Raw genomic sequence first — 24171 nt, 5'->3', positions numbered from 1 at the left:
GGGAAGGACAACACGAGAATGATGCCACATGTGGGGACATAAGCAAGGAAGCAGGTCATGGAGCTGGGAAAAAAGGTGAGAAAAACCTCTGCTGGACATAAACCCTACAAATTAAATACACAGGAGTAGCAGGCTTGGACAGGCCCTGGGCTCTCCCTGGGAGGATTTGGGGTTTGGGCCCCTCCAGCAGGAGAGGCCACACAGACCAACACAGTCAGTGGTATTTCAGCAAGGGGGTCCTTTAATTCAGTTGCTTCTGCCTCGTTTAAACCGTGTTGTTTTCTGGTGCTGTTTCAAACCACGAGATCCAAGGCAGGCTGAGGCAGCACCCCCTCCCTTGCACCAAAGGACACACTTCTCTCAACAGATGATCCCACCAAACCACAAGACCCTCCCAGCTCTCTCCCGGGGCCTCGGCCCCACGCACGCTGGTCTGAAGCCTGCAGACTTCTCACACCGGGGTTCCTCTGGGGAAAGGCAGCAGGGGGTTCCTGCCAGTCCCTTTGCTTTCTTCAGCACCTTCTGTTTTCAGCCACTCCATCTTCTGCCTGTGCTGCTGCACAGCGTCGGCCACGCGGGCGTCGATCATGGCCTCGGTGAGAACGCCGTCCTCGGAGGCGTAGGCTGCTGCCTGGAGAGGAAAAGGGAGGAGGGACAGGTCAGGGATGGCAATTCTCTCTTGTTCTCCATGCATGCTTTCCCCCACACGCCCCCAACACAACCCCCAGCCTGGTTCTCAGTCAGTGGTGGCACCCGGAGCAGTCACTGACATCCTTTGCCCTCCTGCCTCTGGATTTCCTGGGAGAGACAAGATCTTTGCTTTCAGGAGAGACAAAGCCACGGGTTCCTAATGCTGAACTCATGGTCAGGCTGCAGCCACACTTGACCTGTTTAGATTTCCTCTCCTGCTTCAGAAGCCCTGCACGAGGGGAGCCAGTAAGGTAAAGAGCAACGGGGGCAGGATGGGGATTGAATGAGCCCACCCAAGGCAGCAGGAAACGTCTGAAACACCTGCACAGCAGAACTAACACCAGTGCTGGGGTGAACATGGGCGAGGTGGCACCTCTACAGTGATGTCTAACATGCACTGATCTTGCTTTCCTCATGTGTCAGCTCTCCCCCTGTACTCATCTGCCCACAGCATCTTCCCTTTTGTCTCCCCTCCACTCATCCCACAGTCCCTGTCCCTCCAGTTCTGCTTGGTAAGCACTTGGTCCTGTAGCTGCTACAACAGGCAGCACAGATCTGATCACAGCTCCCCAGAGAAAGGGCTGTAAACTCCTGACATCTTTGCCAAACACCCCCCAGGGGAAGCAGGGCTGTGTGACTCCTCTCCAGCTGCAGCAAGAGGACTGTCCCCCTTGTCCCCACACCCAGGGCAGCTGGAACTGCACTGATCCTCCTGCAGGTGACAACGTGCAGCCAGTCCCTCCATGGAAGGGGAGGATGTTTATGCTGTTAACTGCACCCATCTCCAAGGAAACAGAGCAACTCCCAGGCTGCAGATTTCTAAATCTGGTTCCTCCCCCTGCAAGTGCTCCTGAGAGCAAATCCATGTCCTGTTCCCTGTGCAGCTATGGAATGAGGGAGCTTGACACCACCCACGGTGGGACCCCCTCCAGCTTCTCACACCCACACTGCCTGCCCCAAACAGCCCCAAACTTCTGTCCAACCTCCTTCCACAGAGCTGTCACATCCTGCACTGCCACATTCTCTCTGCAGGGTTTACAACATCCCAGTCAGGAATATTAACTTGGGCTTTCACGACAGACTGAAGTGTGTTTCTAAGGTATTACACACAGGCTCCATCAATCATTAATGGTGCAAAATGACAGTTACACCAAGAAATGAAGTTTACTGCAAAAGCACCACAGAAACAAACTCCAGCGAGACCATTTCCTGCACCCCCTGTCCATGTGATGATGATGAGGGAGAAGACAAACCCCAGGATAAGCTGTTGTACTGGTACTATCTCAGTACTGTAGGTTATACCTGCCTATTAGATTGGTGTTACCTCACTGCAGGAGGAATAATTATTTCAAGAAATGAGCAAAAGGTCACCCAAGTTGGTTCTCAGCCTCCTCTAACCTACTTTCCAGCCCTTTTTGGGGAACTGGTTAGCTTACAAAAGGTCTTGTTGCACAAACCACAGAGCTGGCAGGTGCTGGTTTTTCCTGCAAGAAGCATCAAATCCTTTGCAAAGATCCTTCCCCGTGCAAAACCCTTGCAATCCTTCCTTCAGGCAGCAGTGAGAGGTTAGACTAATGCTCCTGCTTGAGATTAGGAGTAAACAGTGGCCACAGGGAAGGAGAAGGTCTGCAAACAGAGAATTCACTCAGCATTAAAAGCACTTGTCCTGCTTTCACTGGCAGAGCAGGAGGCATCCTCAGCACAGCCAGCCTGCCACTTCCACACCACCAGGAGGAAAGCACAGCTTCCACAACCTGCCAAATATTTACCCAACACCCATCACAGCCTGACCTGTCTTCACTCACCCCCCTTTCCATTTGTTTTTTTTTTTTTGCAGGACCTGCCAACGCAGCCCCTCCAGGTAGGAGGGCTGGGTGTTTGAAAAGGGACAAGGTGCTTTCCTGGGATGCACTGATGTGTCTCCACAGCACAAAGAGAGGATGTCTTTCTTCCCTCCCCTCCTCCCTGCCACTGCACAGCCCATCCAGCCCACTGTGGAACCTCCTGCAAAGCTGTGCAGTTCACGCTCTGTTGATTTTCTCAATGACTTTCTATTTTTAGAAAGCCTTAGGCCCTTGCTGTCAAGAAAGCAAATGGGAGAAGCAGCTGCCCCTTCTGGGAGTAGCTTGCACACACACAAAAATGGTACCAAGCCTCATTTATATTCATACCTCTGCCTCCTGCATGGACACATTTTAACCCATTTTCTCCAGTGCAGCTATTCCTGGTTTACTGCTCAAATCCAATTCCGAAATAAGCTGAAAACAAAGTGTTTGGTGGGGAAATAGAGGGAGGAACAGATGACAAGTCCAGCCCAGATGACCTAATGTTTCATTTCAGCCAAGACTCATGGTTTATTTTAACCTGGCCAGACTAATCTGTATCCTTTGAATCACATTTATAATAAAAATAGCCTGATTAAAAAAAACCAAAACAACAAACCACACAAGTACTGTTTTTAAAATACAAACAAGGTTCAGGGAGCAAAAAGGCATTTATGTCAGTGCCATAAAAGGCAAGGAAATGACAGGAAGCTCACACTGGGACATAAAACTCCTGGGAATTCTCCTGAAGCACTGCCAAAACAGTTTTCCAAGATTACAGCTTGGAATAGTGAAAGGTGGATTTTTATTTTTTTTTTTACATTTTATCTAAAGCAGATCAAGGGGTTTAAGTACAGTGTGCAGAACCATAAACAGATTTGAGGGGAATTTTTCAGTGTATAAATGCATCCAGCCCATATTCTAGTCCTAAAGGGTTAGATCTGGGGGATGGAAAAGCACAAGGACAAAAGGGAATGCTCAGTCTCCTGCAGAAGAGATTAAAATGGATTTCTAGCACGCAGACTATTAGCTGTGCCAGACAGCAATATTTTTCCCAGTGCTAGAGGTTACACTCTCTGCCTTTCTGCATCTTATTTTTTTTTCTGTTGGTAAATTCAGGACAAATCAAGCCAGACTGAAACAAGAGTGAACTAGAATTTGGTGTAAATGACAGGCAATCCATCTCAAGCCCAGCTTATGGTGGAATTAAGCCCAGGAAAGCTGCAGCTATTGCTCAGTTTAACTGAGATGCTTTGGTTAAAGGGTGATATTGGCAGAAGAATCCAAAAATATTTTCATGGGAACCGACTGCAAGGCCACAGGGCAGCAGAGTGGCACTGCTGCTGCCCAGGTACTCCTCTAAGAGCTGACAGTTGGGATGGTTTCTCCTCCAGCTGCTTCAGCACTTCACCCTTCCCCAAACCATCTCTGAGATTCGGTTCTGGCCAGGAGAGATGATCCCAGGGAAGCCAGGAAGAGCTGATGGCACCTCCCAACTCCATCAGGTCCCTGAGTACATGATTAAAACTCAAGTGTGCATTCACAAAGGTGCTGCTCACATCAGGCACAGGGAGGGATTACTGAGTTTATCCTGGGCAGGGTCAGGAATTGGGCTTTTAGGACCCTTGTGGGTCCCTCCCAGCTCAGGATATTCAATGATTCTGTGACCAGGTTATTTCCCACATCAGCCATCTTTGGCATGCAGCATCTTGAATCCAAAATTCAGTTACATAGGGAGTTTAAAAGACCAACAGCTCAAGAGTTAACAGTGGATCTGTAGCACACAACCACCCTACAGCTGTTCCATCCAGCTGAGGGAAGCCTGATGAGCATTTTTTGAGTCAGTGATGTGGTTCCTACAGCCCCTACTTCCCTTGACCCCCTCCCTGGGATGTGCCAGAGCACTGTAGCTATGCAGTTAACTTGCCTTGCCAGGCTATTTTTAACTCTGCTCAGCTCCCTGACCCAGTTCACAGCACAGCCATACACAGGGGTGCTCCAGCACCATGGGAAGGAGAGCAGGAAGGCAGGAATGTAAGGCAGGAATAGCACTGCCAGGAATGCTTGTCAAACTGCAGCCTTAATCCTGCCCTGACAGCCCAGAGCACTGCACCAGCTACAAACATCCCTGCAAGTTCTCTGTTAGTGCTAACCCAGGCCCCAAAACACCAGCACCACTCAGGAGATCAGCTGGGGTTTAGAGTACCCAAAATACCTGCTTAGAGAGGCTTTTAACCACACCTACTGAAGGGCCACACCTTGGTGCTTTACACAGGCAAAACCAAACTGCCACAGTCCAAGCTCAGTGGCCACACCTAAACACAGCTTCTGTTAAGCTCTGGTCGAGCTCCAGTCGGTCACAGCTCCAAATTCCTCGACCCAGTGACTGAAAAAGCACTTCCAGAAGCACTGAGGATCAACAGCTCTGCCAGGGAGCTCCCAGGGCAGTGCTCAAGACAAGTTGTATCCCATTCTGGATGCCCTCACAACTGCACCCATCAGCCATCTCCCAAGGAAATGTGTCCACATGTCCACTCACCACCTGGGCTATTTTAGCACCTACCCCTGGCACATCACACTTCCCTTCCTGCCCCTTGTTCCAGCACACCAGCAACTTTGATTTTGACACAGATGAAGCTTCTTGCAGCTTCTACATCAAACCAATTAGTGTATTTTTGCCCACCCTCTCCTGCAGGGTTTTTTTTTAAGCCCTTTGAGTGCTTTATGATGGCAGAGAGGAGAGAACTTCCTGCTGCAATTTGACACTGAACCTTGTTAATAGGCTTGGCACTATGAGGCACATTTTAAAAAGCTATCAGTGCAACACTAAGGAATTAGTCACTCCCACCTTCCCCTTCCTTCATGATCACTTAAAGGATAAATGATAAAAGCTGAGGTCATTCCTGGGGATTAATGACAAGCTTGCAGATAAGGAAGGGGTGATAAAAAGCAAAGGATCATTTATCACAACTTTTTATTACTGGAAATACCTGGCAGCAAAGCCTTTAGCACACATGGGGCAGGTGTCAGCACACAGTTTGAAATATGCTTCAGTAACACAAAATTCACATACTAAAATTAACCAGCTGTGTGCTACCAAAGAATAAAATAAAAGCTCTCAAACGGTGGCTTTGGACCTCAGCTCCTGACTACTGCAGTTTAAATTAATTTAGATTAGGAAGGATAAATATTTTCTGTACCTTTAAAGGCGGAAAAACGGTAGCAGGAGGAATGAAATGCACAAACTTTGTAAAATGTTTGTGAACTGCTAAACTAAATAAAAAATTTAAAAACTAAACAAAAAGCTGCTTTGTTTATTCAATCCCTGAAAGGGAGCTGACATGAGTAAGTTACACGACATACAATTTGGGGCATATTCCTTACAATGATATTTCTAGGTTAGTTCATGAAAATGCACAATCCAGTAAGAAACTGGCAGCTGTGACAAAACCAGGTGAAAGCCTGATTTAAAAAAAAAAAAGCACTTAAGCTTGTTAAGCACATGAATAATTGTACTCCAAGTGACTGCATTTTTTATTTCTATACAGGGAGAAATAAATGGAAGAAATACCTTATTTTTTTCAGCTCCATTTCCAGTTAGTTTTGTTTCTTTAATTACTCCAGTTGCACTACAAATGTGTTTAGAACAAAGTAGGGAAGCAGGGTGGTTTAGTGCCCTAATGCTGTCGATTCCTGAGGGCAACAACATGAGGCATCTCCTGAGCTGGACCACAAGTCATGGCCAGCATGATCTGCCCCAGCCCATTCCAAACTCACCTGCTTTACTTAAATTCAGTAAGGGATCTTCTATCAGTGATGGACTTTGTGACCTTGAAGGTGTTTTCCAACCTGAATGATTTATGATGATCAGAACTGTTCCTGTTTATGAGATGAGGAACTGTGCTGATGCTCTGACACTCACCCCAGAGCCAGAAGTGTTCTGGGACCACCCTTTGGACATAATGGAGCTTTCAAAGGGAAGCTCCAAGACTCCAAAATCAAACCCTCAAACCTTCCAGAAAGAGAGAAGGAGCCCAGAGTGAAAGCCCCACTCACCTGCCATGCCACAGCAAGCTGGGAGATCTCTCTCCCAGACATGCCCTCGGTCAGCCTGGCGATCTCCGAGCACTTCTTCCCATAGTCAAACTGGGCCAACTTCAACCTCCTGGGAGACAGAGGGACCAGGGTTAGTTGACATTTAGCCACATGACAGGAGTTCCAATGGTGTTCCTACTTGCATTATTGCCTCCAGTGCAGCAGCCTCCTAAATTCTAAGGTCACAACAAACTGTGGCACAAAATCCTAGGATGGCATCTCCTCCTGCGACAGGAAGAGGCATCTCTCCAAATCTTAACTTGGTTAAAGTGACAAAATACAAAATACACAGAAAAGGAGAAGAAAAGCAATAGAAGAGAATTCCCCAGGGTGGGAGGTGTGCAGGGACACTCACTGTTTGCCTTCTGTGGCTGGTTTCAGGACATGCCGATCGAAATACATCCGGACGAGCCGCTCCCGTTCCTCCAGCTGGGGCAGATCAAAGTTCACCATCTCATCTATCCTATCGTTGATAGCCCAATCAAACTGCTCAGGCTGGTTGCTTGCTAAAACAAGCATAAACCTGGAATGATGAAACAAGAGAGGGAAGACTCAAAAAAACCATAAAAACAAAAATCAATGAACTCGTCTGAACATCGGGAACTGCCACGGTCGGTACCAAAGACATTTCATCACTTGGGAAGATGAAGATGCCCTAGAAACAGCTTTGTAACAGCATCTCAAGCCCCATGCTAAAATGCAGTGCTGTTTGGGCTATTTAGAACAGTCTCATGTGTGCAGAGACATTCAGAATGAACATTATAAACTAAAGATGCTTTGTTTTCCCAAGCTTTGCTCCATTGTACAGATGTGCTGCTTCCAGGTCCTGCTCTCTCCTGCTGCATTTTGAAGCTAAAAATCCCCTTTTTTTTTTTTTTTTTTTTTGCTTTGTAATGATGCTTCTTCCCTGTGCCAATACTTTAATGCTTTAATTGATGTTACCAGCTTAATAGTGCATAATAATTTGCCATGGGCTTTTAACCACAGCTATTGGAATATCGACGTTCCTCCTGTCTGTTTGAATCATAGTCTACAAGGGGCTGTGTTCCTTGCTGTCATTTCTGAGGATAACTTTGCCAACCCAAGAGCCACAGAGGCAGGAAACTGTGGCTTTTCTACCAACAAGGACTTCCCCCAAGCTGCAGAAACACAGCCTGGATAAAGGGCTGACATTCAACCTGACACTCAGGCACTGCTCATTTCTATCATGACAATGATACAAATGAGCAAGAGATGTTGGCATTTGCAGTCAGATACCCAGCAAGAAGATTTTGGGAGGTTTAAGCCAGCAATTCACATTGCTTAGTTATGCTGCTGACAATTCACTGCTCAAGTAACAGTTCTCCTCAGGGTCTCACCAAAGCTGCCACATTTACATGCCCCATTACACTTATTCAAGTGAACTCCCATTCATGGATCCAGGACTCCTCCTTGCCCAAAGCAGCAATAAGGCTGTTCAGAAGTAAAAAGCAGTGCATGAATCACAAAAGGGCATGTTCAGTGTCCTAGAATGGCTCATGGTTTAAATCAGGGCTGAATTCAACATCTGCCCAACTGCTCTGAGGGCAGGCAGAGCACCCACAGCACCCAAACAGACCCAGAGCTCTGCTACAGCAATTTAACATCAGGGGAAAGAAAGAACCCTCCCCCTGCCACCCCCTGCCACCCCCTGCCTTGCAGTGCAAAGATTTATTGTATTTATTCTTGCAAACAGCAAGTACAATATCAATTAATAACAATAATAATGAACTCAGCTTTATAGAGCAACTTGATGTATAATTTCAGAAGAGACTTGCCAGCCTCCCAAAGGGAAAAACAAAGTTCTTGCAGGCTCAACACCTTGCTTTCTAACAATTTATTCATTTTTTTGGAAAGGCATACCTTCCCAGGCACCTCCCTGTGACAGAGAAGCTACACACAAGCAATCACTAGTTAGAGCTGCATTGGTTCTAATAAGTTCAAGATACCCCAAGGACAGAAAATGCCCTGATTTGTCCTTCCAGAATATTTATTTCAATGTGATGAGGTTACTATAACAGGTATTTCATTCCAACACTACTAAGGGAGCAATTCATCACAAGAAACTCACTTCCCCACATACAGACAGAGACAACTTTTCTTGTTGGCTCAATTTCTTTGTACAAGTTTAACAACTAAGTAAAGTTCACACACATCAAAAAAAATCAAATATTATTTGGAAAAGGTCGAGGAAAGGTCATCTCTCTATTATGACAGCCAGGAAAGGGGTTTTGTTAAACTAAGCAGTGTTGTGCAGGGAGGTGACATCAATGTGACATGGTGAGCATGGATGGATGGACAGTGACAGTCACACACACACAGACATCTGCCAGCTCAGCCCTGCAATCCCATGTTTGGCAAATCCAGGAAGGGAACAGCTCTGGGATCCCTAAATTCATGAGCAAGGCTGCTCACAGACGTTCTGAGCAGCTCAGGCGAAAGTAATGGAGTCAGATTTGAACTCATCTGCCCCAAAGTTCCTGCACACACATGCACAAGATGGAAAGAGGTCACCAAAGCACTGGAGAGGAGCAGCAGCTCAAAGAAGCACCTGCTGAAGCATTTTTTTCAAGAGCTCCTGAAGCATCCAGCCAGGATCAACTCTGAGTTCTCTTTTGTGATATTGATTTTCACAGGCCCAATACTGTTCTTGTATAAACAGCAACTTATCAAAAAAGAAAATATTAATCAAGGTGTCCAAACACCATCCTGGTTTCAGGAAACAATTTCTCCATAGTTCTGATTTCTGAGCTGCATTCAATACATAAACTGAAAAGGGGATATTCTCTGCAGATTTTTTTTTAAGCCCTCAGCAGCACATATAATTTCCAACTTTCATTTGTACACCACAGACCCTTCATAGATTCTCCTCAATCCAGAGAAACACCAACTGCTGTAAGGGCTGGAACTGGATACTCACTTGTTGCTGTGCTGCCCTGTTCTGTGCAGGAATGCATTTAAAGTTGCTCTGAGATCTTCACTGATTTTCTCCTGCAAAGATGAAATCCAAAGGAAGATCAACTGCTGGGCTCTGCAGCCAGGTCACAGCTTTGAGCAGCATTATGGACAAAGGGAGTTCTGTTATTGTCAAGCACTTGAATTACAGTAGAATCCAAAGCACTGTAATACCTTGGGGAAAAAGGATCAATTTGTATACCCAGGAGAAATGTTAGGAACTAAAGCTTCCAGTAGAGAGATTACATATTTATCCACACTCATCCAGTGATTTTCTTGATTCCAAACCCAAGGTTCCACCCATTGGCCCAGGTGGCTTCCCTGCTGAACACCATTTTAGCTGGGAGGTCCAGTAAGATGCAGGAAAATAAGCCAGAGCAAAGAATTCACCTATACACTCAAAGTAATTTTCTAGGGAGAGCTCTTTAAATAGACCACTGGGGTCCAAGTAGCAGGTCCAGACTGAATGTAGAATGTGGTGACTGACTTTGAAAACACAGATTATTTGTACAGGGGAAGATGCTGGTGTAGTTTTGCTAACGATTAAAATGACTGCCAATGATAAAAAGCAGTTTTGTCATGAAAACCCCCCTAAGATAAATATCTGCTGGGAGAAAACACACACCCTGAGGGGCACCAGCTCTGCAGTGTGAGCAACCTCCTCTTGTTTTCAAGATTTGCCTCTTTCCTTCCTGCAAAGCACCCCTGAAGACTGTGCCACCCATCCTTTGCAGGGAGGGATTCTCAGCCAGTCTGGAGATGCTCATTCCATTGAGCTGCGAGGTGCTGGTGTCTTGTCTCTGCATCAGTTAATTAGGTGAGCAGTGAGGCCCCTGCCAGCTCTCATCTTTTGCCAGTGGAAGGCAGTTAATGAGACTGAACAGGGCTGTTGGCTGGTGACAGACACAGAGAGCACTCACCGTGGCCCTTTTCCGCAGGAACGCGTCCGCCTCATCCACGAACAGCAGGAGGCTGCAAGAGGAAAGCACAGGAACAGGACACGGGTAAGTGAGGCTCAGACAGCCCAAGGACCCTCCTGCCCCACTGCCAGGCACCCAGAGCTGTGCCCAGGTGAACACCCAAAGGATTGCACAAGCGAACTCATTTCTTCAGGCAATGCTTCTCACTGAGCTGCAGCAACGTTTCCACTGCACCTGGCCCGGCCCAGCAGTTGAGAAAGGGATGGGACTGAGACACCTCAGGCCATAAATTTGACCCCAGGCCTCTGGAGTTGTTTTTCCTGCTGTTCAGAAGAAGACTGAAGCGATTCTAGGGCCCACGACCTTAAACTCCCCTGGATTTTTAAATATCTAGGAGTTTTCACAGGCATGGTTTGGCAGTGGGTTTGTATCTGACAGTGCTGGTGTGTTACTGCCAAGCTGCAGGAGACATCTGAAAGGCAGAGAGTGCTTATTTTAGCATTCCCTCCTATTTAGAGAAATGTGTGCAGGGGTACAAGACAGGCACACAAGCACAGAAGAAGTCTTGGTGACAATGGTACCTTCCTGCCATTTTTCTTCCTTGTACCATTCTGAAAACCTCAACCCAGAGTCCTCTCCTCAACTTGCTTTGTTGTTTAGAGGGGTTTTTTCTCTTCCAAACCACACTAGCACTAAGGGTTTTACTACCTGTGGAGCAGTGAATTAATAAAGTCCATGAATTATTCACAAAAATAAATTCACTTATAACCCAAGGGCAGTGCTCTTCCCAAGAGACTAAGCCTGTAAAGATGTTTATCAATAACAGAACCGAGTTGCTCATAAAGCTGTCACGGCTTGTATTACCTTCTTGCCAAGCTTCAAACCCAGCTTTCTTCCATGGGATTTCAGGGTCTATTAACATCTTTTACTCAACCTCAGCTTCTCTGAAAATATTCTCAGCTACAGAGAAGTGTCTTTTATCACAACAGCTTTCAGCTAATAAAGGCAACACTACTCACAGCTAAAACTGGTGGATATTCAGAGCAAAACCTGCTTAAATCCTTCAGTGTTACTGGAGGTGAGAATATTGATGTGGACACATGTAACCTTTGATCAGGACTCTCAGAAAATGGCTATCTGAGGTGTATGAAGTTCAAATGCACAGAAGTTTTTATCAGGGCAGAGAAATTCAGACCCAGGCAGTGCTGTGAAAGAATTCTTTCGTGGGAGCATCCAGCAGTCTTCATCCAGCTGAGTATCCTCACATCTCTTCCAACTTCTGTTTCATCCAGCTGAGTATCCTCACATCTCTTCCAACTTCTGTTTCTAAGCTCCCTTAAATTCTTACACCTTCCCTTCTATAGCTCCTCAGGGTAGGAGAAGCTTAAAAAATTTAAATCTTTAGGACATTTCTCTGCTTTTTTTTTGGTTTAAGAGGAAATAGAAACATTTAGGTGACAAATGCAGTAAGGATTAAAACAGACACTGCAAGATAATGTCCATCTAAAGCAATCAGAGAACACATAAATCACTGGTTAGCCACATTTACAGAAGACCTGAGATCAAGACAGCACAAAACCCAAACTGACACCCACTGAAAATTCTATATTGAATTTTAACATCCTGGCTGGACAAGCAACTTCTTAGCTACCTCTGCACTGCACAAATCCATTTGCATTAGGATGAGCAAATTAACTCCATGCTCTTACAAAATCAGGGAGTCAAGATTTAGCCTCAACATGAATATGCTTATTTGCAGATAGAAGTTTGCTATTAAAGGCACAACAGCTTGTGACTTTTACACCTAATGCCAATGCCTTTAGCATCTGTCTCCTCCTTATCCTCATTTATTTCTTTCAATTCACTGCTTCTGCTTGAGACTCAAAAATAAACACTATCAGTGTTTATAATCTGAGCAGCAGAGGAGGGAAGATAATATTCAGAGAGTGTAAACAACTGGTTGCACCTCCATTTGTGCTAAATCTTCTTACTTCTGTCAGAACACTCATCACCCTGAAAGAAATGTGTCCCAGCTTTCAAGTGGGCAATATCTCCCCCCTTGCCTGGTGAGATCAGCAGACAATCCAGTTATGACTGACCTGGAAAATCTGAGGTAAACAAGGAGGGTTTGAGGGAACAGAAGAGCAAAAGCTTTCAGCCTTTTAAATATTACCAGGCAGCAAGAATTCACCCATTCCAGGAAAACTTCAGATGTCACCTTTGGTCAGTGTTACCTCCTCTGTGCACTAGCACTGTTCAGTAAAAGCAACTAAATTGCTGTGGTGAGTTTTTTTGAGCAAGAACCTGATTCAGGACCCAGGGGAACATGTACTTACCCTCTCCTACTGGTGTTGGCCCAGTCAAAGAGTTTGTGCATGGCTGTGACCCCCTCCCGCCCCATGGGGGCCACGTCCCCTCCTGTCATGATGGCATAATCCATGCCTGAGTGCACAGCTAATTTCTGGAAGGAAACAAAACCAGAGAGTCCCTTTCACTGCAAGGCCACTGAACATGAGGGAGACAAAACTAGTTTACTCCTATCAGTGTGCTTATTAGCAGAGGGTAAGTATGCTTAGAGAAGGGAGTACTTTAGTCACTTAGTGGCAACTTTTACTTGTGTATTGTTTATTTCTTCCACTTCTGTCCATCTCTACTGCTTTCAAAATCCAAACTAGGTGGCATGCTGTCAGAAAACTCTTGGGATAGGGGTTTAATGTACTGATAGAGGGGAAAAAAAGTCCAACTTGCATCAGCATGTCAAATCTGCCACTGTTAAAGTAAGTTTGTGAAACCTCAGACCTTGTGGACAAGCACTGAAGAGCAAGGAAAAATGGAAATTCTGACTCAAATCCATGTAAAAAGCATCCTGGCAGTGCACATGCACAGTGAAGCCATGCCTGTCTCTGCTCTGGGATTGTAAGCAAAGAAAGGAAAGACTCTCCTTAGATGAGTGCATAAAATCCAAGAGGTGGACATGAGGTGGCTGCTGTTGTGATTCCACGAGCCCCAGCTGCCAAGTGCCTTTCCCAGATGGAGGGGCTCTCCTGCCTATGCTCTGCACTAGAACCCAAGTGACTGCAGTAATTCAGAGCTGGAGCAGCCTGGCTGCCCTTTCCTCCCTTCCCAACACAGGAACACAATGTTGAGCAATACTCCAGCAAGAGGTTTCAGCCCAGGGAGGGTGCTCAGCCCCTGAGGTTTTCTGAGCACCTTGCAAGATGCAGGTTGGCACAACCCTGGCAGGGTTTTTACCTTGGCAAAGAGCGTCTTCCCAGTGCCAGGGGGACCGTACATGAGAATGTTCCTGTACAGGCTTTTGTTCTTTTTTGTGTTCCTGGTTGCTATGGCAATGTCTCTCACACGAGCTTCTAACTGGGGCTGCAAGAGAAGAGTTAAACTTAAGGAACAGAAAGGACCAAGAGACCTGCACCTACCAGGTTCCCAGATCAGTACCTGCAAGAAGGAGGCAGCATCCGACAGGCTCAAGCTTTTAAGTCTTAACTTCAGCTGCTCCTGACTCCAGACCAGGCTCATTTCCTGTCCTATGTCAGGATTTACTCCATTTTCTGTCCACTTGGCTACAATTCTTTTATAAGAAAAAGCAGCAGTGCAGGAAGCAGTGCAGTAACTACTACAGATAACACCTAAATATAATATAGTAACCACTACAGGTAACACCTAAATATTCACTTCCTATTGGATGCCCTGGGAGGGACAAGTCAGAACATAAGCAACTGTTTCCAGTGCTAACTCCTTCATAAGTCATGTTTATATTTACTACTGCATTTGTGGATACTGGGAGAAAGCTATTCCTGCAGGAGCATTTTCCCTCAGCAACTTCAAGGAGCTCTTAAATTTGGCTGATATATCCAGGAATCAAACTCAGAAGCAAATATACAGAAGCAGCTACAGAATTAGCAAGGTAAGAACCATTCAAAGATGGGCAAATGCACACAGTGCTTAAGACTTTTTGGCCTACAAGCAGATGAAGGTTCAGTAATCCTTAGAGATCAGATGGGACAAGTGGAATGTGAATCTTAACATGCTGACTACAGAGAGAAACTGCAGCAGAGCAAGGACTGAGCTACGATTTCCAACTGCTTTTTACAGAGGAAAAAAGGTTAACAGACTGCTTAATGCATGTCACACTGAACACAGGAGCTTATTTATGGTCTCAGTGCCCCAAGGGTGCTATGCCTCCAAAATTGCTGGAATTACAGCTTTTGAAGTGAGTTTAAGGAAACAGCCCTTCTTATTTAGATTCTAAAGCCATCCTTCACGGAGCAAGGCAGGGAAACAAGAGTACTCACACTGAGAACAACTCCTTCAAGGGCATCCTGAGCCTTGCTGGTGAGACGTTTACCAACCTGGAGAGGACAAATTCAATTACTCACACAGAAAACAGCCACAGTTTTTTAACAGCTCGCCTGGACAAAAAGGTCATAAAACACCAGCGAGCTCAGCTCACCTCTGCTCCCTCCAACACTGTGTTTATTCAGAGACCCACTGACAGTTCCCAGCTGCAAAAGGAGCTTTGCATCCTGGTGTCTGAGGGTAACAGAGAAGCAAAGCTGAGCTTTACCTTGATAGGATGTTTCAAAGCCTCCAGCACAGTGATCCGAGAGGTTTCCCTCACCAGGGAAGGTTTGCCCAAACGGGCCTCAATGTATCTCCCTGCTACTGCTGTGGCATTTTTGGCAGAGTAAACACCCACTGCCAGCAGGGTCAGACCTGCCACCTGCAAAGAAAAGGGGGAAGGATTAGGACAAAACCACTTGGCAAGGCAATGCTGTTGCGTGGAGCAGGCCCTGTGGTGGGGAATTAAGATTCAAGGACGAATGCTGAGCAAGAGGGGTTTATTTTTGGTAAGGTGTTTTATCCCTGTGCAGACAGTCACGGTCTCACACTCCCTGCTCACAGGGCATTCACTGCTCCTGCACAGTGAAAGGCAGAGGAAGCACAAGGGCAGGATATAGTCCTGTATGCAGAGGTATGTACATCCTGCTCAAAATGTGTGGGGCTTTTCAGACTTAATTAACTTGAGTAATGAAGACAAATAGCCGTATCAACCAGGTGCTGTCTGCCAGACCACCCCTCACCATGCAAGACAATGAGTGCTGAATTAAAGGTGCCAGGATAAACATCTGAATTGGGGCTGCCACCAAGGCAGTGCACAGGAGGGAACAGAAAGGACTAGCCAGGGAACATCTGCTAAAGGTGACAGTCCCAACACAACAGGGAAATAGGTACTCCAGAGGAATAAAACCAAAACCACATGGGAATTACCATCCCTGCATTAGACTGTTGTGTCAGAAACCCCAGAAGATGAGACATTCCCATCGATTTGCCAGTGAAGCAGAAACACTCCAGGCTTAGGAGTCAGCTTAAAGCTGATGCCAATAAATTTTATGAGGGAAAGGCCAAACAGACAAAAGAGCAAACTGCAGCAATTGCTTTTAAAGTAAGCAGACTTCTCCTGCAAGTACAGCCCAAGGTCAAAAGCCCCAAGGACAACAAGGATGGCACTGCTCAACAAACCATGAGACACCATCTGTTCGCTTTCTCTCTGCTTAAATGGGTGACATCACTTTTGCTCTGGGTGGAAACGTGGAAGGTTCAGAACTGGGAGCTCTGGGATGCAAAGAATAAGGGAACCTCCACACCTGATTCAGCTCAGAACACAGAAGAGGCTTCACCTTTTTAGCAGCCTCGCTTTTAAAAACAAGATACCATTGATCTCGTGCACTCTTAGACCAGTCCTGAGCAAAGTTACAGCTCACACCTCTCCCTGCATGGATCTGACATAAGTATTTCAGATTTTTGGACTTCCCTGACATTCATCTTACAAGATACAGAGAAACAGAGCTGTAAGACTGACAGCTCTGTATCAAAACAAGAACCCAACTACCATGCCAACTCTAAAAATCAGCCTGATTACAGTGTCTACCTGGTTATCATGCAAAGGACTGGATCTCTGATGAAGGAACAAAGTGAATTCCACTGAAAAACATAACAAGCCCCAAAAAACTTGGAGCAGAACATCTGGGGTACTGCTTGGATGGGAAGAAGTAGGAAAAGAGCAATACAATAAGCAGGAAGAGATGAAAATTCCTGCCTCATTCACAGGAACCCTAAAATAACTGTCTAGTTCTTACCTTATAGCCATTTTTCAAAGCAACAGAAAATATGAGTTCCAGCTGTGTTATCCCCTTTCCAAAAACATACTTACCTTTTTATTTTTTTTTTTTTAACCTAAATGTCCCAAATTCACAAGACAAGAGCGTGTCAGAAGCAAAAATGACCATAATGCAGGAAATCAGTATCTGGGTCAAGTGAATACACAGCTAAAAGCACCAAGCACTGATCTGCACAAGGCTCTGAATACAGAGCCACCCCAGGTACAGATGACAAAAGGATCCATTTAAAAGCATGTCTTGTTCTCCCCAGTGCTCTCAGGCAAAGTGTCTTTTGTACCAGCCTGTGTGTATAAAATTAGAGGGTGGAGCAGATGGTGGTGCCTGACTTAAAGCAGAATGTCCATTTTAACCAGCCACGCTACCAAAAATACATTTTCACTGAAGTTTTGTGGTAAGAAGTACACTGAGAAACAACTTTGTGTCCCTAAGAAGCTCTTTTATCCTGTGAAAAGATATTGGTCTGGTTTTTATGGATTTATTTAAGACACAACAGTACTCTAAGTGCTCTTTCAGCTACATCAAAATTAGATATAAAGCTGTAATATAAGCAGCAAAGCAAGTTTTAGATCATCATGGTTTCCACTTTATAAACACACCAAAGCAAGGAGTTGATTTAGCACACATTTACAGACAGACTTTTCTGGAAGTTACTGGCAGGTATCACAATCTTACCGTGGCTGTAACTTTATCCCAGTCTGTTACAAAAGCACGGAATCCTTCCCCAAAGAGCATCCCAGCTGTCCTGTGGTGAGCAAACAGCAAAGCAAGAAGGAGAAAAGGGGATTTCAAAGACTGAATTGAAACAATTTACAAGACAATTTTAAAATTATCTTCTTCAGAACCAGTCAAAAGCTAAGTGAGGGCTCACCATGGAACTGAAACATGAACAAACACAGCAAATACGTTTATAATCATCTGATGTCTACACCTGATCTGGGATTAAGTCCAGAAAAGCATTTGGCCACAAGATGGTATGTATTTATTTCTTTAATACATTAGTGGTGCTGAACTGCAATAAAAGGTATTTAATTCTAAAGCTCTTTTGTTATTCAAAATCTCAAAGGACCTAAAATTCCAAATCTAAATACCCACCCCTTTGGAGACAGACTGCTTTCTACCTTTATGGCATATGTTCAGAAAGTGAAAGTACTGAGGGGTTTCAGAGTAACTGAGTCTCAATATTAGAGGATGGGGCTTGAAATAATATGACAGAAAAATTGTAGAAAACTCACAAGTCTACAAATAGCTTGTCTGGTTCACATTCAGGTGACAATGTAGTGAGACAAGTGAAGGAGAGGGTTCTTGTTAACACAATTCCTGCTGTTCAGAACCACCAAATATGCTGAGTTGGGAGGGACCCACATGGATCATCGAGTCCAGCTCCTGGCCCTGCACAGGCCCAGCCCCAGCACTCCCACCATGTGCCTGAGAGGATCATCCAAACACTCCTGGAGCTCTGGCAGCCTTGGGGCCGTGCCCACTGCCCTGGGGAGCCTGGTCAGTGCCCACCACCCTCTGGGGGAAGAACCTTTCCCTGAGATCCCCCCCGAGCACAAGGGGTACAACACCGACATTCCTCAGAGCTCTGAGGAATAAATGAGTTTTCCCACGTGATGGGAGAACTCTGCTAAAGGACCAAGGCAGGCTGTGCCCTCCTGCTGCTCATCCCTGCACGTACTTGAGGGACTCCAGCACGGTCTGGCGGTGCTCGGCGGCTTTGAGGCGGATCTGCTCCCGGATGATGTCCGCGTTCTCCCGCTCCGCCTTGGCGCGGGCTCTGGCCTCCGCCTCCACCCGCAGCATCTCGTTCTTGTGCCTCAGCTCCATCTCTCTCTCCACAGTAGCTTGAAAAAAAGAAAAACCAAACACCAGGAGAACAGTTCAATCTTTTGGGCTGGCTTAATCCCAGAGAGCAGAACCCTTGTAAGGAAGAGAAGCAAAACGGAGCTGCCGGTCCCCAAATGGGATTTTGGAAGCTTTGTTACTTGGGACACCCGGGATTGTGACAGACACATTAAGATTAAATCTCCTTTCACATCAATGAGAAACCTAGAACAGCCCGGGAGACGGGATGAGGATTTCATAGCCAGAATCCTCTGTCTTCAGGGTCACAAGGAATCCTGAAGGGCTGCCCAGGCTACCCTGACATTTGTATTTGGTGCCTCTGAGTAGGGTGACACGACAGGAGTAAAATAACCCATTACAGGAGTAAAATAACACACTCCTACAGGGTTTCACCACCGAGTTTTGTTACATGGATGCTACAGTACTTCCCTCAGATGCTGGGAGCACACTAGCTGGCAGCCAGCAGAGGACAGCACAGCTGTCCACATCTGTGCTCGGAGCAAACCGGCCTTTCGTTCCCACAGAGTCACACACAAATTGCCTTAACAATTGTAAGGCTTGTACCCCAGTGGAATCCCACTGGAGTTCTGCAAACCCAGCAATCCTGCCAATTGCACAACAACCAAAAGAAATAAAGCAAGTTGCAGACTAAAACTTCGTTATTTGGCTTTTATTCTGTGCAGGAAACAGTGAATGCAGATGATGTGACACAGATTCAACCACTCCTCCCAGGGGCTGTTTTGTTTCTCTTCCCTCCTCAAAACTGGTTCTATTTCAGATTGTCCCAGTGCAAAATCACAATTTCAGCTGCTATACCAAAAAATGCCAATGGTTCATTGGGAAACCCAAGCACCATAGGGCAAATGTTTAGGACTGCAGCCACTAAAGCTAATCTTGGAAGCAACTGGTAGTTCTGGTACTACTGGGATTTACCTGTTACTTGCCAATGTGACATTAATGGAGCATCAACCAATATGGACAAAGAGTCAAAGATCAGTACAAGGAATTCACATGCCCACACACTCTTACAAGCCACAGAAAAATGACTTACCACGCCTCATGGCCTCCTGCTTCTGCACAGATTCTTCCTGTTTCCTCAGATTCTCCTCATTAGCAAGTTGCTACAGGCAGAGATGACAACAAAAGATGTGTTAAAGTTGTAAGAACTCCATCAAGTAGGCATTTGTGTAAGTTCAAGCACTACAAATGTTTTCAAGAAGCTAGTGCTCAGGTGGAAGTCCATTCTTCCTCCCCCCATCTCCCAGATTTATTCTCCTAATCCCACGCTCCTGGCTGCTCTGCCCTAATTCCCAGTCTTTGATTTGCCTGGTCAGTACTGAAGATGCCAAGCAAGCAGTACAGACGAAAGCAACTGTGCCCAGCACCAGCCACTTGGCCAGGGCACAGCTCCAGATCATCTCTTGGGCTTAAGAGAGCTCCTACCCAATTCCCAGCTGGATCAGAGGAGGAATCCACCCTACCTGCTGTCGCATCTGCTCGTCGTAGCGCTGCCGTGCCAGCTTGTCCTGGTACTGGGCCCTCTTCAAAAAAGAAAACAGGACTCAGAACACAGAGATTTGGCAGTGAAGAGAGAACCTGGTCCTGAGGGAAATGAGGTTTGAAATGTGCAAAACCAAAATAAAGTGAGAAACCCCCCCCCACCCAAAAAAAACAATCCTGGGTTTGAATACGAACAGGGCAAAATTTGGGGCAGCCAGCATCAAAATCTCCTCTACGCTGAAAAACCGACATAGTTTGACTTCATTTTAAGGTGTTACAGAAATAAAAACAGAGAACAAGTGTTTCTTGACTCAGAAATTACTTACTTCACTGGGAAAACCACAGATTTCATGTTCTAAAACACATTATTTGGACTGGTGACTGCAAGCAATAGAACTCTCAAGATATGCTGCCTGTCACATGGGCTCTGGTTTTAATAGATTTACTTGTTCCTCATTAATTTCTCTATCAATTTTCCACTGGCAAATAAACCCAAGCCATCTACACTCAACTAGAAGTGGTCTGAGGGTCCATATCCATCAGCAAGGAGAACTCTGCACGAGGGATGGAATCATTCCCTATTCCAAACGGATGGCAGAAGAGCCTGGAATTTATCTCCTCAGCCACTGTAAAACATGGCACTTCAGGAGCAAATCAGGACTGGGTTTGCTCTGACTTCAAATGATGCCTTGTGAGCTGCAGGGGGTGAAGAGCCAACCCCTGGAGGGAGCAGCTGCTTCCTGAGCCAGCCCCGTTCAAAGTCCAAACCCTGACAGGATAAAAGCAACATGTGCCAAATAAGCACATTTCCCAAGCTAGGTGACCCATTAGAATTAATCAATTCCCTCATCTCCTGTGCTCTCAAATTAAAAAGTCACCATATATGAGCCACCAGCATAAAGGCCAGGTTTAATTTTCCCTGTTTCAGTATTATTGCCACTACAGTAACTCATGCCAAAAGAAACCAGGAAGCACCAACACTTCCACAACAGACCCTCTGGTAACTCTCAGATCTGCATCCTTTCTCCTCTTAAGATATTTTTTTCCTGTCAAACAGATCAAACTTGGAAGAAATAGGGTTACAAGCTACTTAAGAACTGAAATCCAAATAACTTCAGAGCCATTTCACCATCCAGACTAACAAATACACTTGATAAGCCTTCAACACTTCCCTGAAAGGTCCTTTAGGAAAATTCCAAAGAGAGAAAGTGCTGCTGCCAGTTCCTTTGGATGTTCAACAACTTGGTAACAAAAGTTCAAGAGGACAGAGCTGCCTGGAACTACAAATCAAGCTCAACATTACAAAGTCAGGATAGAACATGGGCTCAGCCTGTGAACATCCTCACACCTCTGGCTGCCCGTGAGTCCCTTTCCCCCAACCCCAAAAGGGGGAATTAAAGCACTGGTGCCTTTTCCATGAAGAAAGACACAAACAGGGTCTCCCATCACTTGGCTTTCCCCTCATTCCCTTACTGCTTGATGCTGTTTTGTTTCTTCACTGAGTGTTTTCCTTCTCTCTTCTGCTTGTACCCGGATCTGCTCGTTCTTCAGTTGCTCTATGGCAGCTTCATACTCCTGTTAAAATGGATAATTATCACAAGTGAACTTAACAGAGAAACTCTACTGACAATTACATTCCAAGAAATCCATCTGTAATCAGAGTGGTGCCCTTAAAAGGTGACCAGTGCCAGCAGAAAGCTAAAATATGATCATAAAAAATGACTGTAAGAAATCTCATAATTAACCATTTCAGGATTAAACACAATTTATTTTTTAAAAAAACCACCAAGCCAACCAACACTCAAATAATCCTTAAATCCCTTTAAAATATATATATGAGTCTGTACTCACTCAACTGCTTTAGAGTTTCCTACAGAAAACCCTTGTCATTCCCTCAAAACTGTGGTGACCTTCTAAACCACTTTGAAAGTTAAAAAAGCTTAGAAGTGACTTAGAAGTTACAAAACCACTCAGGAAATGCAAGTTTTAAACAAAGTATGTCCCAGAATAGGCCAAATCAGCTTGTACTTCACCTTCCAGAATTACTTTTTTTTTTTAAAAGAGGTAAGTAACTTCAGCAAATAATGTTGAAGCTGAACAGCAACAGGAAAACCTCACCATCCTCTGCAGGGCAGAGATTTCAACTCCTGCCCCTTCAAACCTGGCAGCTGCCTCAGGTGGGCTGGGTGTACAACACAGGAGGAGTTCCAAAGCTCCAACATACCTTGAGCTTGGTTTGCTGTTCCAGCTGCAAGGTCTGCTCCTGCATCTGGGCAAGGCTGAGGGCATCTTTGGCATGGCCTGTAAAGGGCAGCAGGGAGAGATTATGGGCAGTGAAAGGTCTTTTCTCAGGAAAGATGATGCTCAGATTATTCAATCCACTGGGGCTCCCTAGAGCACAGCTCTGCAGTTGCACATTCAGCCCTCCCTGGCAAAATGATCAGGAGTCTTCTCAGCACACCCATGACCTGAAGCCAACAGGTTTAACCAGCAGAGAAGGTCCAGCCAAGGCCAGGTTGGATGGGGCTTGGAGGTCTAGTGGAAGGTGTCCCTGCCCATGGCAGGGAGTGGGACTGGATGAGCTTTAAGGTCCCTTCCAACCCAAACCAGTCTGGGATTCTCTGATTCTATTCCAGCACCCCTGGGTGAGCAGGGCAGGAGCCTGAGGCTGCCCCAGGCCAAGCAGGACCCGACAGGACACGAGTTATCACAGAATTCCAGAAGGGTTCAGGCTGGAAGGGACCACAGTGGTCCCATCTGGTCCCACCTCCCTGCTCCAGCAGGGTCATCCCAGAGCATTGCAGATGGCTCTGGGATATCCCCAGTGAGGGAGACTCCACACCCTCCTCTGGCCAATCTGTTCCCACACAGCAAAGAAATTCTTCCACATATTCAGGGGGAACTTCCCAGGCATGAGTTCCTGCCTGTTCCTCTTGTGGGCACGCCCTGACGTCAGGGTTTGGAGATGTAAGTGGAACGTACCCTAAAAACTACATCTGGATGAGCCAAGTGATTTAAAGGGACTAACCAAGCAAAGCAAAGAGACAACGAGGAGAGGAGCTGAGGCAGCCACCAAAGCAATACTCAGCTGCTGTATAACCAAGTGAATTGCCTTGAACAAGGTCATAAGGCAGAACTATAGGGTGTTCAGGCACAGAAGAGCATCAAAGACCCCCGAAGAAGCCCCTTATAAGGTCTCTGAGGGGATATGTACATATGTTAACAGGACATGCAAATATGCTAACAGGTGTTGGGAAATACCAATGAATATGTAACAGGAATGCGGGGAGCTCAAAGTCAACCATGTGATGCCGACCCATCAGCTGCAGTGGAGACACCTCGGGATGCAATCTGGCGAAATGATGACCGAGTAAAGAATGCTGAGACCTGTAAACTCACCAACGGGTCTCGGAGGTTTCTGTCAAGCAACACCCCGAGCAGATCCCGGTGCATCGCCGACCCCTCCCTCTGGGCATGCACACACACCGCCGAGGTACCGACGCCCGCCAGCCCCACCCCGCGCCCTCCCCGCCCGTCCCCTCACGCACGGGACGCGTCCAGCTCCCGCGCCGCCTTGGCCGCCCGCTCCAGGCCCGTGGGGTCGAAGTTGCTCCATTTGTCCTTGGGCGTCTGGCGGTCCCCGGCGCCTCCCGCAGCGGCACCGCCGGGGGCCGGGGGCAGGGAGAGGCCGGTCCCTGCCCCGGGGCCCCCTCCGGCCCCTCCGTCGCCGCCGCCCGGGGCGGCCCCGCGGTTCAGCCCGAACAGCCACGACATGAGAGCGGGCGGCTGCACGCGGCGCGCCGCGCGCCTGCGCAGCGGGGCGGGCCGCCCGCTCATTGGCCCGCGCCGGGGGCGGGTCGCCTGCCCATTGGCCCGCTCCACGGGGCGGGCCGCTCTATGATTGGAGGGGCGGTGCCGCGTGCGGGGTTTGATTGGTTGTGCGAGGGGAAGAGGCGGGACCACGGGAAAAGGCAAACGGCGCTTCCGCATAGCAACGGGAGTTTGACGCGTTGCTAAGGGCGGGGAGGGAAACGGCGCGCTGGGGTTACGGGGACAGAGGGATGGATTTCCCCTGGAAATCGGCTCCTGGTCCAACTGGTTGGAACAGGAGAGACAACACAAAAGCCT

General features: G+C 46.6%; 1 protein-coding gene across 1 annotated transcript; it reads right to left on the bottom strand.

Moving 5' to 3' along the window:
* Positions 1–221: 221 nt before the first annotated feature.
* On the bottom strand, positions 222–23839 carry ATAD3A (ATPase family AAA domain containing 3A). The gene is made up of 16 exons (XM_027728818.2): positions 23592–23839; positions 22268–22344; positions 21517–21618; positions 20025–20084; positions 19595–19664; positions 18377–18542; positions 17371–17440; positions 15084–15239; positions 14812–14868; positions 13754–13879; positions 12838–12962; positions 10502–10553; positions 9547–9617; positions 6964–7131; positions 6570–6678; positions 222–631 (listed from the first exon to the last, which is right to left on the bottom strand). Exons 1-16 carry the CDS (start codon positions 23815–23817, stop codon positions 452–454), a joined length of 1815 nt encoding a protein of 604 aa, XP_027584619.1. The 5' UTR covers positions 23818–23839; the 3' UTR covers positions 222–451.
* Positions 23840–24171: the final 332 nt, after the last annotated feature.

The sequence above is a fragment of the Pipra filicauda genome, unplaced genomic scaffold (genome assembly GCF_003945595.2).
Source record: "Pipra filicauda isolate LSUMZ 115617 unplaced genomic scaffold, ASM394559v2 scaffold87_size3191425_pilon, whole genome shotgun sequence".
NCBI classification, from domain to species: domain Eukaryota; kingdom Metazoa; phylum Chordata; class Aves; order Passeriformes; family Pipridae; genus Pipra; species Pipra filicauda.
Note: the sequence above shows the minus strand (reverse complement) of the source record. Positions and strands in the feature narration are given on the sequence as shown.